The 17,500-nt window shown below is 37.7% G+C and overlaps 1 protein-coding gene across 2 annotated transcripts in view; it reads right to left on the bottom strand.

The window, feature by feature from the left end:
- The window catches only part of LOC144964927 (semaphorin-2A-like), a 103,526-nt gene that overhangs the window by 73,348 nt on the left and 12,678 nt on the right, over window positions 1-17,500 (bottom strand). For both annotated transcript variants that reach the window (XM_078899723.1, XM_078899724.1), the window contains exon 2: window positions 507-1,145. In XM_078899723.1, the coding sequence (XP_078755849.1) occupies window positions 507-693 (187 nt within the window). In that variant the 5' untranslated portion in view covers window positions 694-1,145. The remainder of the gene's footprint in view (window positions 1-506; window positions 1,146-17,500) is intronic.

Here is a 17,500-nt window from a genome sequence, read left to right as displayed (position 1 = left end):
GGAGAGAAAGGAGGAAGAAGAGAAGAAGAAGAAGAAGAAGAAGAAGAAGAAGAAGAAGAAGAAGAAGAAGAAGAAGAAGAAGAAGAAGAAGAAGAAGAAGAAGAAGAAGAAGAAGAAGAAGAAGAAGAAGAAGAAGAAGAAGAAAAAGAAGAAGAAGAAGGAGGAGGAGGAGGAGGAGTACGAGGAGATGAGATGAGGAGGAGGGAGGGAGGGAGAGAGAGATAGATAGATAGATAGAGAGAGAGAGAGAGAGAGAGAGAGAGAGAGAGAGAGAGAGAGAGAGAGAGAAACAAAATCAAAATAGTGTATATTTCCCCAACCCCATTTGATGAGCCCATAATCATAATATACGGTGATGGTTGTCACAACCCTGGGGACCTCACACATATTTTGGCCATTTCTCCCCCGTCGCCACGGACCATAGATCAGATCAGATTATGTTATCAGTTGTATCTCCCAGACAATTCATAGGCTCTTCAAAGACAAACTATTGAATAATAACTCACCTTCGGCGTGCAATCTCGTCACGGTGTCGCATCCTGAAGATTCTTGGCCAGACGCGAGATGAGACGAACACGTCAACAGGATGCAGACGGTGACAAAATAACACATCAATGTTTGCGCAGAGATCTGTTTGGGACTGAAAAAATATCCTTTCCCCTTTGAAGAGGACGAATGGTGTAAGAAATCCATGTTTATTTTTTAGGATGCTTGTTGGGTCTCCCAATATGATCAAGGTTAACACAAATAAAACAACTGGAAAACGAAACTGGGTAGTATGAAGTTTGCGCTAGCTGCAGTTTTGGGGTCTCATTTTGAATGTAAAGGGACTCCAATAAACTGAACGCAGTGAAGTCTTTGATGACAAAATTGCTAGGTATCAAAACTTTTCTTCTCTTATTTTTCAACTTAAACACATTGAATAACGGTTTCATCCTCCAGACCAAACGAGGAAATAAATAAGCACATTTTCACATCAAAGAAACAATCCTTTTAGCTGCCTTCAACTTCGATAAGCGGTAAATCCAAGATTTTATACTGTGCTCAAAACACGCCGCGATGGAATATAATTTAATTTCCTTTTTGAAACGTAATCTGTAGATCAGTGTTTGTCTCAGGCTGACACTTTCTTCTTTCTTGAATACCTGAATGATTTGAAAGAAAAGAAGAAAAAAAGAATATTTAATAATACTTAAGATAAAATTAGTTTTATAGCTGTTACATTTAGTGCCGAGTTAATTTAACACAGAAATTTTTTTTACCGCTCAATGACAACAGCAGGTGGGCTCGTCTCGATTCTTCAAACACATCCTGGTGTTACACTATTAAAATTCCACACCATTTCATGACCCCTGTCAAAATTTAGCACAGGTGATGAAAAATTGTGGAATTTATGTTGCCATCGTTATTGTCTTGGAAGACAAAGACACACATTAATCTTGACCTTTCAGTGTCGCAAGGGGCGTCAAACTCATAACATTAACTAAATAAATAATAACAATTGCGCTATGGGAAGACAAAGTAAATATCACTGATTTTGATAATGTTATTCTGGAACACTTCAAATTTGAAAGTCGGTGTATTTCATACAACGTTTAAGAAATATCAAGGATGAAAAGTGTGGTTGGCCTTTGAATGTTTAACAAAGGACACATTCTAGAAATACGAAAGCGCGTTCACCTCTCCAGCTGAAAATATGTTTACATAATCTAATGAAGTTTGGATTATCAACCTAATATTTTCAACTATTATCATAATTTTTAAAAAGTTTAACGGCACATTAAAATTACAGATCACATACAACCGTATAAAGACAAACTAAGGATCATGAAGGAATGCAATCCAAAACCAAATACCCTTTTCAGAGATTATCTACCATTTAACCCATAAACAACCAGAGGACGTAACAGTTTCCCGCCAAGACTTCAAACATCCACACATCAGGTGTAGACGATAAAGCGGCCAAGGCGTGCACCAGACTATTCCAGGATTAACCCTGATCCTTCGCCAGGTTCATCTCCCGGGCAAGAACATCAAATTAATTGTAGGCTGCCCCAAGTCAAGCCGCTAGATGGCGAGCGGGTACGTCAGGGAATTATACCAAGCGATGTCAACTGGTGACAGCTTGATGTCCACTGGGGGTCCCCCCATCCAACGGCTATTTACAACAACTTACGCAAACTTAGCCCCTGTTTCAGTCATTTCTGCTCTTGACATGGACTTAAAGGTTATGGAGGCCGTGAATGCATGTGGTCATGGATTAAGTAACTCTTACAAACTTTTGATCTATTCCAACAAAATATTCTATATGATTTCTCAGGTGTTAATTTTTTTTTTAAACAAAAAACACTTCCCCACCTCACACCAAGGAAACAAATTATATCTCAACGAGCGTAAAATAGTTTACACACCTGTATCTAAATTTAGAGTGTCGTTTAGATAAACATTTTAAGTAACATCAACGATTTTCCCAGTGCTTCTCGTTTGAATAAAACGTCTCAAACATGCATATAATATAAACGTGTCAAATGTACTTTATTACAGTCTGAAATTCACAAATATAAAACAACGAACGAGATTTGGAAATTGAAGTACCGTGTGAAACGACACCAATTTTAGTGGCCAAAGCAAAATTCAGATTTCAATCATGATTCAAGGATGAAAATCTTTTCACTTAATTAAAAAAAAAATAGTGACAATAATCAGTCCAATACAGATCTTTATTTTAAACCGCAAATGATGATCAAGCATGACAATTGAAACAGACAGCGTCAAACATCCTCATCCTTTCCTTACTCAGGTGAAATTCAATTTATTTTTTTAAAAACAATCGACCTTTGTAACTGAAGCGAGAGTCGCAATTCAATTATTTGGAGGGGGGCGATTCAGGAATTGAAAGCAAAAATGATAATATGAACAGAAACGGCATTTCCACTGATTCATCAAGCTCATCCAATGTCTCATTTCTGAGTCTGCGCAGTTGATGGAAGACGTGATTTTCTAAAAGAAATCCAGTCTCGCCATTCAAGGTTTAACTGTCGAAAAATTAGCATTGATCTGTCTCTACACATGCGCTCTCCCACTCCCCTTCCCCTTTTCTCTACCCGCATCGCCCAGCTCAATCAATTGCTTTACATTTCTGGTGAACAGGTCCTGGGACTTCTTTCTCCTCCCGTGAAAATAAAGTCCTAAACTTAAATGCTTGCAGCACTCAACGGAGTCGTCAAAGAACCTGAAGAGTGTGTGATCTTCTTACCGTGTGTTATCAACGAAGCATGAGAGGTATAAATCAAAGAGCTAGGGGAGTCTATAGACGGACTTTACATTGAGTAATGAGATATTGTGAAACATGGAAAGTCTTTTCTGTGAATGCCTATAGGCAATCGTCATGAAAGCCAAGGATCATTGAATATATTGACAGTGGCTTATTGGGAGTGACTAACACACAGCGGTGTAATGTTATGAAGCTCGATTACCGTGACGAAACGCAAGAAAAAACCCCGTGAGACAGTATTTTCCGCTTCATTTTCCAAACTAAACAAGACCAAAAAGACAGTCTCCGCGAAATGACGGAACTCCACAAACAAATAGTTTTCGGGCAAGCTGCGTTGAAACAAACGTATATGTACATGAATAACGTTGGGTAATAATTTTTAAAAAAGCTCTGGAGAAATTCGTCTTTATTAAAGACATTTTTTTTAATGGAAAGAAAGATTTTAAGCAATGGCAGGCATGCATCAATTCCTTGCGTGATTATCTTCAAACTTGAATCAAATTGTGTAGAAATCTGCAACCAGATTTGGAGAATAAAAGACATAATATCATTCCTCCATGTAATGTATTCTAATTTTGAAGCACCCCCCACCCCCATAAAAAAACACACAAAAAAACAAAAACAAAACAACATTCTGAATATAATCTCAACTCAATCAAGTAATTCGAGTTATTGGTAATCCCGGAAAAAAATCCAGCCCAAAAGCCGCAAACATGTTGATATTGTGGAGTTCATTCAACTGAGCCCATGAGACATAATATGCCATCAAATGAGTGAAATAGGAGGTTGCCTCGTCAATGTAATGTAGAAGCTTGTATTACGTGATTCGCAGTGTGTCTTGAAAGATGAAAGAATTTAAAATAAAAACAAACACCCCCCCCCCCCCCACACCAAAAAAAAAACCCAAAAAAACAAAAAACCAAAACAAACAAACAAAAAAAAAAAAAAAACGTAGATTCTCCAGGTTTGGGATCAACCTAATACATTCTGTGTCCCATCTCTTGCTAATCTTTTTGGGTTGAATTTGGTCGTATTTTCTAATTCATTCTTTTCCCCCTCTCTTCTTTCTGTGATATAAAAATCCAAAAAAAAGGTGCGTATGAAAAAGTGCCTGACAAAGCAAAATGAAAAAAGAAAAAAAAAAGAAAGAAAAAAAAAAAAGAAAGAAAAAGAAAGAAAGAAAAGAAAAATACAAGAAAATAAACATCCCAAAAAATCAGTCTTCTTCGACAGGGGATCGAACCTCAGAGATCTCTTGCTTATCGATCAGACGTGCTACCATTATACCACAGAGGTTATCCGATAGTTGGGTAATTTTCTGTTATGTACGCAACTTAAAACACAACCTTTTATCTTGCACCAGTACCTGCTACCCCATTCTTTCAACGTGTTTTGGGGGTGAATAGCGTGTATTAATTAATGGCTGTCACTGTTGGCCAGCCGCTCAGAATTCGGGTACCGTGCCGTGCCGTGCGCCAACCCATCCATTCGATCAGTCACTGGAGGACCGGACCCCAATTGACGGGATACCCGTAAGTAATCTAATCAAACCCAATTCTCTACCCGTAAGACCCAGAGCCTTGTATATTTTGACCCATATTGCAATTACAGGGCAAGGTGAGTTAATCGATGTCAGATGGGAAAATAAGGTGTGTGTTGTGTGTCTGAGGGGGGGGGGGGGGGGGGTCGCATCACTGAGACTAGTACGGTGTGTATCCATTTTGGTAGTATAAGGGTCAGATCTCAGATTAAGTACCATATTGCATACTGGTACGTATTTCTCTATACATAATTCCATGCAGGCGGGAGGCACTGTACCAACCAGGTCAGGGTTCGACTACACGACTTCACTACAATTGTTATGATCTCTGGTTCTCTTTTTTTTTCCGGGTACTTCTTTACGCCCTTCATTTCTAGTCATAATTTATACAGGTATTCGCCTTAACTAAAGTTCTCTGTCATATCATGATCTTTAAGTATATTTCAATGTATTATAAGGATCCATCTAGTTTCGTCCATTTTAGCGAGGGACACGGCTTAATCAAAATAAAAACAAAAGAAAGAAAAAAGAAGAAAAAAAAGAAAAGAAAAAAAACAAATAAAAAAACCCAACCCAATTCTAGATACTTGCTACATCAAAATATTAAAACATCTTTACAAATCAACGAACCAAATAAAACGCAAATCTCAAATTTAAACAAACAATTATGCCAACAAAAACAAATCGATAGCCTATCACCGTACAATTACAACAACTATGCTGCAGTAGTCCGGAGAGAGAAAAAAAAAACCCCACGTGTTTTTTAAAATTTCGGCCAAAAAACTCGGCCTTCAAATATCGATCGTATAAAGTAGTAGTCGAGAGAAGCTGACTTGTTAAAATACATAATGCCCTGAGTTGTTTGCAGACAAAAACCGAAGAAAATAGATAGCTAAGCACTTATTTTGCATATTCCATTGAAAGTATGCTTTCAACATCTTTGTATTAACTAACAATATACCTATAGATTAAAATAACATTAAAAATTTGGAAGGGAAAAAAATTATAGTAAAGAACAGAACAAGGGCATGGCGAAAAAAGAAATATTTGATATGGCTTTCAATTCATAACACGGGAGCCAAACAAGAATTGTAATTATGAGAAAGGTTGCGTCGCTTTTAATTTTTAAGAGCCGTAAACCCATTTATTCAACTACTTTCTCGCGGCGACCCTGTATGAATTGAAATTATTATGAAAGAAAATGATTTCAATCGCAGTGAGGAACCAATCCAGTAATTATGCCAAATTTGACATTCTAGGAAATAGCAGTTCTGTCGTGACAAAGCCAAAACGCTATTTTCCATTTTTGGCCATAAAATATGTTCGTTCATTACTACTAAATACACGTCGAGATTAAAACGGCGCCCAAACAACAATAAACAGTAAAAACAACGTCTTATATTTGATTCAAAGAAGGATCAGGTTTAATATGTTTGGTATAAGTTGGGGGCCATTTTAATTACTAATTTATCGACGCGTGAAGAAAAATATTTTCTGGCCAAATCGAAAAAGGACGTTTTATCATTGTGTGGCAGTGTAGTAATGAAAAGAATGAGTCATGTTTTTCTATCGATTGACGTACAGAACAAATGGATAAACATCTTTGGAAAACTAAGACTCTCTCTCTCTCTCTCTCTCTCTCTCTCTCTCTCTCTCTCTCTCTCTCTCTCTCTCTCTCTCTCTCTCTCTCCCTCTCTCTCTCTCTCTCTCTCTCTCTCTCTCTCTCTCTCTCTCTCTCCCGCCCCTCATCTCTCTCTTGAAAAGGTTATGTTCACACGAGTCTGGTTGTGTAATAATATGTAGTGCATATTAAGCACGTATACTCACGATTAGTCCCCCACCTTCGCGCACGGACATACCCACCCCCTCCAGACAGGCATTTATGAAATCAGATTAGCAACTTCAAGATTTACCGAAAGTCCTCTCCTTGATATTGATAGTAACTAATTCATAATATTGTGCTTTCCTCTAGTCACACATTACATTTTAAAACTTTAAAGTGAGTCAAAAAATTGGAGAAAATATTAGAGTGTACGAGTAAATGCTGTGAAGAGTTGTTTACTTGTGTTGATGTTGTGTTGTGTTTACCTATATATTATAATAATTTATAGGTCTGGGAAAATATCATAAAGATCAAAGATGTATTTTTATATTTCTTCTTATTATTCGCTATCATTCCTATGTACTCTGAGTAATATGCAACATATTCCGACAATATATACATTTTTATTGAATTGAATTGAGTTCAATTTCCAAAAGAAATATGTTAAAGAAAGACAGAAAGAAAGAAAGAAAGAAAGAAAGAAAGAAAGAAAGGAAGGAATGAAGAAAGAGAAAAGGCGATATAATCAGAGATAGCCAGAGCGTTATGCTACGACAAATCAAAACCGACAGGATATTTTTATTTCAGCTCATATGACACAAATAGCTTCCTTCGTCAACATGATGATAATGTTACGGCCAAGCTCTGTTGTGGTAGACATCAGAATCTAAAGAAGACCACGAAGGGCGAAGAATCCAAATGGCAGCCCAATAATGGATGGGAAATCAAACTGTGCGAGTGACAAGAAAATATGCAGCTTGACAGCCCCTCCCCCCCCCCCCCCCCCCCCCCCTATAAAAAAAAAAAAACGAAAACGAAAACGATTCCCAGCTCGCTGCCAGAGGCATTGAAAGACAGACAAATTTTGGCGATTCCTATCAGTTGACTTGCTTGCTGACAACATCACTACAAAGTATGGATAGGTATAGAACATACACTCATAATTTACAGAGCAAAATTTTGGACATTCAGAATATTTTATAGCATAAAACACATGAGCTTTTATCTTTTATATGGCGCAAGTCACTAAATGTGTTAAAAACACATTTGAAAGGGTCCCAGATTTTTAAATGACCAATCCTTAACACACACACACACACACACACACACACACACACTCTCTCTCTCTCTCTCTCTCTCTCTCTCTCTCTCTCATCCTCCGTTCCCCCATTCTCATTGTCCATGACTTGTGACTAACATACCAACACATATACAAATTACAAATTACAGACTACATGGGCGGGCTCGTGGTTCCGATCAAATCCATTATTTCGGGGGAAAAAATTGTCAAAGGGATAAAATAGGACGGCAAGTATGAAAACATATTGTATCAATCATACAAACTCAGCTTTGGACCGAAAAAAAAATAATAATAAAAATAATAAAACGAGGTCACAACGACAAACCCGAAAAAAGCCCGTGATAATTTTACAGGATACGATAAAAAGAAGGAGGCGGGGTATGAACGTGATGTCAACAGAGCGAATAATCGCAAAAAAGAAGGCCTGCGTTTGTTACAGGTAAATATGATACGTATGTGTTATAAAGCTATGAAAGAATCGGATGTCGACATAAGGCACATATCATAATTCATGACCCTAAAACCGTGACGATGAATTTTCCTTTCTGATCTTGATCCAAAAGTCGCACGACCATGCGAAGTTTTTTTTCATGCAATCCTCTTATAATATAATATATGGCATATTCGCTAACAAACCACTGAATCGACGTGTACTATATTTGAAGATCTGATAACCCAAATTGTTAGGGCACGTTGTTGCAATGAAAATACCCCCAAACCAAAGCAAAATATCGCCCATTACAACACTATTAAATCAAGACCATAATTACTCGCGTTCAGTTATCAGACCTGCAAATATGTACACGTAGACTGAAATCCTATAAGTACCAAGAACATCTCCCAGACGAAAAAAAAATATTTTGTATGAAAATGTTATTAATTGATATGATAATGTCAATGTTCCAGGCAACACATCAATTTTTTTTCTCTCGTCGCGACTGTTTGAAAATGTACACAGAGGAACAGCTTACAAATCAACACCCAATTACTATCGAGTAAAAGGCCAAGCAAGAAAATGTAGGTGATGAGAGAGCTATGCTAGCAATCATTGTATCCTCTATTGATTGATATATAACCCTTGTGCATTTGAAAAATCTACAGACGGTCGCTCCAGCCGAAGGAATAGAAAACGCTCCAGTTGATGTCGCCCGACTCGGTTTGTTCGAAATTAATACCATACCATGAATAACATTTTCCATGAAAAATATATACGAGTAAGTAACAATCGTGATCGTGCATAATTGCATTTCTTATGAACTGGATTTCTTAACTCTCTGTGTAAAAAAAATACATAAAACATGATAGTCTGACATGGTGTTTGTATCTACTATATTTTTCTGTCAGATTTTGGGTTGAGCACCCAACAACCGTACGTCTAAAATTACCATACTTAATTCTACTTCAGATGCCAATCTTGACGGATGTTCCAACACTACACCAGTACAGTATGCGCTACTCTCTCCTTCCCTTGCCCCCCCCCCCCCTTCTCTTTATCCATCTCTCTCTCTCTCTCTCTCTCTCTCTCTCTCTCTCTCTCTCTCTCTCTCTCTCTCTCTCTCTCTCTCTCTCTCTCTCTCTCTCTCTCTCTTATGTATATTATGAAAAATACCCCCTTGTATACATGTATATACTTTATCCAGGGGGGGGGCAGATGAAGAACAAGGTAGACAATACACCATACTACAAGTCTGATAATATAGAGGTATTAACAAGATTATATTCAAATCAATTCACAAAGCTTGCATCTCAATCTGGGTGTTATCTAACAATATCATATTATCATCTAATTTACATTCAACCCGTCTCCCGTGTCTACTCTACGAAGACCTCAAAAGAATAATAAAGTTACAATACAATTTATCCACCAATATACATGCATGTCTCTCCCCGTCCCTCTTCCAAAACGTCGACATATTGTCGACACGTCTCGTTATCTTGATGCATATTTAAAGGCATCAAAATACAACACTCGAATCTGAAGTTGGCGTTATTGTTTGTTTTTTTTTTGTTTTTTTTGTTTTTGTTTTTTTTTTTTTTTGTTTTATTTTAGAGAAGATATCTTAAGACACCTACAAATCCTCTGAGTGGGAAAGTGTCTATGACAACGTGCATATATTTGCAGGTCTGATAACGGAAAGCAATTATGGGCTTGATTAAACATTGTTGTAATGGACAATATTTTGCGTTGGTTTGAGGGTAGTTCCGTTACAATCACGAGCCCCTAACTATTTGGATTATCAGATCTGCACACGTCGAACTATGCCATAACAGTTTAAATGATTTATCGGAGGCATGTTATGTATTTTAAATTACCCTACACCCCACTTAATGTCTCCACAGAACGAAATATCTAAACTATTTCATTATATCATTACGAACGGCTTCATTAATTCGTAAAAAAAGGCACAATTTTCCGCAAATAAAAATACTCAATATTAATAGCACCCCCCCCCCCCCCCCACCCTTCCCCCGGGCCTTTCCAATAAAAAGTCCCACTGATGTCTTTGCTATTCCATCTTCAGACAATAATGGGCTGGCATAAAAATGCAGTGACCCACTGCTGTGGGTAATCTAGCCGCTTGGGCGTCTCTGGAAGCTTGCGAGGCTTTCTATATAATATAGTAATTTTATTTTCAAAAAAAATCTATCGAGAGACAGACAACCTCTAGCAACTTCAACAATTAAATCCGGTATCATAAAAGAGATCTGAGAGGGCGTGACAAGACATAATTTGTTCAGCACAATGACTGGCGCGTAATTGATTTTGTATTTCACACGTCCTAAATTCGCGACTGTTTCCGATACATATTGTAGCGATTTAACCTCGGGCGGAAAATTAAACCGCGCCGTTCGACGCGGCCGGCCTGCAGTGAAATGGCAAGGAGCACAAAAAACATGCAATTAAATAAATGGCGAAACACCACAACAGGTAGAAAGAAAGAAAATCAGCATGAAAAAAAAAGACTTCAATTAAAACGCTGCAAATAAAAATATAACCCACTTCAGTGAAAGAAAAACACTCCAATGAAAGAATCATAAAGGAAAAGGGGATGAGGGCATATAGAAAAAGAACGCAACGTAATCACTGAGAATCATGAAATAGTCCTTAGAAAACATAGAGCTGAAGTTAACCCTGGTTTCTGCAGCTTTAAGCAACCAGTAATACTTACTTATCTGCTTGAATTGAATTCTAGGACTTTGTATTTTCCACCACGCAAATAAGGCTCAGCTACCGTAAGTCTGTTGGATGAGCAGGGTTCAGAGAGGAATATAATATTTAATATTTATTCAGCTTCGATTTGTGTGGGTCGCGTAACCTACAACTGCGCTGTAAGGATCCAAGAAACAATATTTTGATGATGCATATAAATCACTGCTGGAGATTGAGAAAAATATTATGACTTACTTAATAAAAAAATTAACTAACTGTAATTGTCTAAGTAATGGCTCTAAGAGAAACACTAAACCTCAAGAAAACACAGGACAAGTACAAGTGACGAGAAAAAAAACCCCACTCCAAGCAGAACAGCACGTGCCGGCTAAGCAACTAGCACTAACACTAACAAGGATCAAAGATGGTAATGAAAAGGGATAGCTACTACAAGCCGAGCGCTCATAGCGAGACAAACATCTACGACAACGAATGCAGGTAATGCCAGAAGATCACAGAAAGATGGAGAGAATGTGCATTAGTCGATGGGGTATTATGATAAGGATCATTAGACGAAGTTTATTCATCGTTATTGAACCAAACACCGGAAGGTTGAGTAATGGACGACTTGAAAATGATTGAGAGGGGGGGGGGGGGGGGGGGGGGGGGGGGGGGGGGGGGGGGGGGGGCATGCCAGCCGACAAGTGAGGAGTTGTGTATATTATATGAAGACAGGCAGGGCGATCACTGATATCACATTACGGCCATCTAAAAGAGCTTGTACTCTGGGATATATCTAATTGGCATCGTAAAAATTCCGACACCTGCTTCGTCTCGAATCTGGTACTATGGAAATGTTCCTGATAGACAGACAGACAGACAGACAGACAGACAGATAGATAGATAGATAGATAGATAGATAGATAGATAGATAGATAGATAGATAGATAGATAGATAGTATAGATAGATAGATATAGATAGATAGATTGCGAGAGGGACTTTGAAAGCCCCCCCCCCCCCCCCCCCCCCCGTACTCATCAAAAGCATTAGTGATTTACAACCATAGCCTCTTAAAATCCCAGCCATTTGACTCACATGACTAGATCTAGATTTTCTCTTATAAATCATTCCCGTTCAGTATTTTATTGATGTTAGATTTTATTCCTTGTAATCGGGTAGTGATCTTTACAGAGAACTAAAAAATCAAAAGAAGATAATATGGGTAAGGAAATGTTCCATTCGCATCAAATTCAACAGTATGAAAAAAATTGTCAAACATTTTTGTCGTCCACAATATATCTAGATATCCTAATTGAAAATCAAAGCAATAGTATAAGTAAACGATGAACTTGAACTTGAAGGAATAATGCATTTGTATGAACCCAGCAGTCCAATACGGAAACACGACTGTGACTAACACCTGAATATATTTTCAAAACATGTTCAAAGGCCGTATCATGTCCCCAATACAACATCCAGATCTTTGATGTGAACAAGAGAGAAAGGAGAATGAAAACAAAACATAATTATTATAATAAAACCGGTAAAGTGGATCAAATGGATAGAAGAAAGGGGATGAGTGAAAATATACTTTTCATAGGAAGGAAGACAATTAAATAAAAATAGGATGTCGCGGAAATGTGATGCTTAAAAACCAATCTTGAAAAACAATTAAGTTTGATATCGGTCTTCACAAAACACATAAAGTAATTATTTTGTTGTTTCAATCAGGAAGAATGATGTTTTGGGACACTAAATACGTTTTTGAATCTGGATGACAAGAAAAAGATTAGAAACGAAAGATGATCTGACCTGAATGAAATTTCGCACTTTCCAAGAATTTATTACAAAACAAAATCAATCATTTCCAACAGCATTTATAAGCTGAAACAATCATGTTCTTAACTTGAAATAGCTGTAATTGGAATTGTATGCTTTTGAGCAGGTCAATGGCACAAATGTGATACAAGGATGTAGCCTCTTGATTTCACCATCTAGAGACATTTCTGCTGACGCTATTGTTAATTTTCAACTAAAAATGTACTCCGCATATGACTTTAGACTTTAGATTCATGTTTTTCTCAATGGCTAAACTGAATTGAGAAATCAGATGATTTATGAGGCCTTCATCTCCATGCCTAAGTCATAAGTGCGGCTCTATTTCCTTGTCATCGAACCTGTTATCACGAGTCCAACGCAATTATTATAGCCCTTGTGATTATCTTTATGGCAACACAATGCGAAAGAAAGCAAGTTTCTAATCGTAAATAGCCCAAGCTGCAAAGATTAAAACGTTGCGATTGAAACCTATCTCAAACAAAGTTTGATAACAAAAAAATATTCAGGAACCTTTAAAAATGATACAAATGCCAACAGAATTGAAAAAGCCATTCGCTGGATAAGAAATGATTACAGCGATGGGCAAATGAAGTGTATGCAACGTTTGAAAGCAAAAATAAGTGCTGGTTTAACGGGAGAAAAGCCAGTGTATTGAGTTATATCCAAATAGTTCTTGTTATTCGGCTCATAATCAGTCCCTATACAAACTAGTGCCCAATACAAAGATGGATTCGTATACAGGTTAAGTAGGTTATTGTATATCGTCGTCGACAGCTATCAGCAAAACGTCACAGCAATTCATTAAGCTCCACGTAAGTGGGCTAGCGTCTATTCAGGTATGGGTATTAGAGGATCAACAAACTCGAGCAATGTTATCAGTTACATATTGTATTTCCCGCCATCGAAAATTTATAATATTTATAGAAACCGTCACTTGTGTCAAACGAAAAAGCTAAAAAATAAATTGTTCAAGTTTAAAAGAAAGCAAACCATGCCCCTCCGATAGTGCCTTGACAAGAATACCACCCAGGTTACTCTATGGACGTCATAATCGTTTACGTTTGTGATGGCTCAGAACATCAAGCTATAATGAACGGCAGCAGACATATTCAAAAACGCATCAAAAAGTCAGTCTCGTTATTTCCAAAGACACAAAACCTTTTCCAGACATTTTCCTGATATAAACATAAAGAAGTTTGAAAAAACAGCTGCAAATTGCTTCCCACTGCAATTGTCCTTTCATAAACAAAACCGGAAACGCACATGCGTAATCCGAATTCTTTTAAAAGTAAAAGCTCATATTACATTCATTGAGTTTTTGTTTCTTTTCAGAAATCTAAGGAAGAAAAAGAGACATTAATGACATTAAATATTCCAGTTTTCCAAACAACCACATAAAAATTATGCACTTACACGTCGGCGGAGACGCCAAGTAGAATGAAAATCATAAATTATAGATATTAACCATGATAGATCCTACCCGCTTCTTTACAACAATCTAACCGTTTACAGCCCGCCGAGGTTATCGACACCGGAAAGATACCATAAAGGCAATAAAATAAGAAACAGCATTACTAACCACGGAATAAGGAGTTGAGGTGTGTAAGCAGTAAGCAACCCAGGTTTAAGCTCTGTTGGAAATGTGAGACGGTTCTTGGTTTGTCCCGGAGGTGCAAAATGTAAGATACATGATCTCCGCTTTACACGGCGTTAACAAGAGGCCCGTTTCACAGGATGATGCGGATTAGCACCTTCGATATCAAATATCAGGATAGCTGAATGCCGTGAACATTATCGTCTATCAGTGGGTATTGTACGAGGGATTAACTTGTACAATGGGTGTGTACATCACTATATTCAAATCAATGGAAGAGTAAGTGAGTTCAAGTGTTGGGGAGAAGGGGGGGGGGGGGGGGGGGGGGGGGGGGAGAGAAACTGATGAATGGAGCAAACTAGTACAAACAAGAAATATATGCAGTATAAGACAATGATGTGTGTAAGAAAGGCGTTGGCAAAGATGGAAATATAATAAAATAACCTGTAATGTCAAGATCCTCTTTACCAGTCTTAAATGAGTTACTATATATTAAATAAAAACACACAAATGAATATTATGTAAGGCTTATCAGCTGCTTCATATTTACAATCCAAGGAGAGCCATTCATTCTATCATCTTGTTTGAACTTCCATGACAGTGATTATCTCGGCATACTCATTCAGGTTCCTATGTCACGTTTCGAATACATTGCAATACCAATAATTGTATTACACAAATGAGGACAAGAGCACGAAATACTGGCAAAGCACTCACTCGCATTGCAGCAATTTTAAGAAACATTTTTAAACATTTGTGTGGATGCATTAACAATACTTAGCACATCTGTTATGCCTAATATTATGAAAGGCATAAGGGATGAGACAAAAATGTGTCAATGTAGGAACCCTTCCTGACAATTATTCAAGACGAAAGACCTCAATTTCATGCACAATTGACATGGACATTTTAATGCCTTTCCCAAACAGCAGATGATCAGGATGACAGGTAGCAAAACCATGACGGATATAAACGAAACGAAACAGTTTAAACTCCTTTTCATGCCAATCCGAAACAAGCTATTAAGGAGCTGGGATGTTTGAAATAACAGAACGAGGACTGAATGACCTGGCTGGCGAATCGCTAAAGAGTGGTTTAATGTGTTTCTTGTACCTACTGGAGTAAATTTCACAGCCGCGACGAAATAAATTAAGTCAGCCCAGGTTTAATGAGAGTAGATACTACTAGGCTTAGCGTATGTTATAGTATGGAATAGAACAAAACAAGAGCGAGCAGTTTCGATGTAACGTAGTCTTGACAGTTTTCTCCTTTGATTGTTATTACAGTATTACCTCAACGACTCAGGTTTTAATGTTCTCGTGCCATGCCCATCTGTCAGGCTGGTCATCTGCCCACTCTTGATTTGATGATCACTACATATGTTTGTCACGACTGGCCTGTCAATGGCTCAGTGTTTGGAATGTCATACCGTCACTATCTCGCAGTCCATCATGCCATAAGGGTTGGTTATACCGACTGGCTTAGAACGTTAATATGGCTTTTTATGACAAAGTAATAGCAGTTAGCGGTCTGGCTATACCAAAGACCCTCCATCATGCCGTTACATTGGGACCTATCGAATAAGCAATCGCTCGCGTTTGATTTATTGACACAGTATGTGTGTGTTTGATTTGACTTGCCAAGAAACTAATAGTCAGAGATAAATATCTTTTCTCTCTCTCTCTCTCTCTCTCTCTCTCTCTCTCTCTCTCTCTCTCTCTCTCTCTCTCTCTCTCTCTCTCTCTCTCTCTCTCTCTCTCTCTCTCCTTTTCTTCTTCTTCTTCTTCTTCTTCACTGACTGATTCAGTCAGATTGGAGTATTAGTGCCGATATGCGGATTCCGAGAGTAAAAAAAATAATATAAAGGTACTTTCCTCAGTCTGTAAATAATAAAAATATCAATCCTTTCTGGTCATGACATCCTCCACCTGAGGTTATTCCGTTCTAAGCTGTTATTCCTTCATCTGTTACAATCATTATCCATTGATTTTTTAATATTTTTTTTCATCATAGTTAATATGTTTAAAACATTGCGACCTGTTATCTTGGAATTCAACCAGACTCTCACAAGGCTATACTAGAAGAGAATTTATTACCCCTTATATATACACATAGACACAAACACACGTAATGTCAGCATCTGATAAAGCAATCAAAATAAAAATACACACACAAATACACATACAAACACACACTCAAGAATTAATAGGAAATTGTCTTTGCATCTTCAATGTTCACTTAAACCTGACAGTAAATACATATTTATGGGTTTTAATGGTTCAGCAATGGACGCAACTAAGGCTATGGAATTGGTTTGGAAAACGACGATGCATCACGTCCTGATGAAAGACAAGTGAATTGATCTAAACCATAAACGAGAGACCAAGAGTAGGGGAAAAAGCATGGTAAAATATTTAAAACAAAAATTTTAAGGAAAAAGCGTATAATTTGGTTCCGGAAAACGCATTATTTGGGTCGTGTATTTGTACTCAAAGCAATGGCTATATTAAAAAAAAAAAAACAAGAACAATAACAAAAATCATAAAACAAACAAACAAACGCACACACACAAATATTAAAAAAAAAAAAAAAAAAGAAAGCAAAACCCAAAAGACTTCATGATAAACGATATCTCCACAAAGCATCGATGTCTTCCCAAGAATCTGATGGTGCCCTCTTCCCGTTATCCCTCTGCATCGATGAGCCTCTTTGACCAAGCACTTTAACATTTGCCAATCGGGCTACATCATATTATCGCTCCCTCTCGGGTTTATTCCCCCGTGGGGACAGTTCCCCGACGCATACATCATATTTGCCTTATCAGCGTGAGGCTGATCCAATTTCCACCAAATTCACCAACAGCCTCCAGCCAGTCAGTGCCAGCTGTTGTCCTGTTTTCCTAGAAAGGTCATTTTTGCTGCTTATCGGTCTGGCCAGCCAAACTTATCTGATTTTCGAAATCTGACATATGTTTGTTGTACAGGATGATGAGTGGCTGAACTTTGCCGACGGAATAATAATTATAATAATACGATACATATCAGGTAAATATATATGACAGAAATGGCCTAAGGTGGAGGAATACCACCTGCTACTCTACAGAGGTTAATTCCGTGCAGTTACCTGCAGATACCACTGTCTTGTCAGAATTAAGATTCGGAATCGTCTATCCAAACAAACAAGTAAACAAGTAAGGAA

Source organism: Berghia stephanieae, chromosome 2 (assembly GCF_034508935.2).
Source record: "Berghia stephanieae isolate SIO BIC M18660-M18661 chromosome 2, UCSD_Bste_1.3, whole genome shotgun sequence".
NCBI classification, from domain to species: Eukaryota; Metazoa; Mollusca; class Gastropoda; order Nudibranchia; family Aeolidiidae; genus Berghia; species Berghia stephanieae.
Note: the sequence above shows the minus strand (reverse complement) of the source record. Positions and strands in the feature narration are given on the sequence as shown.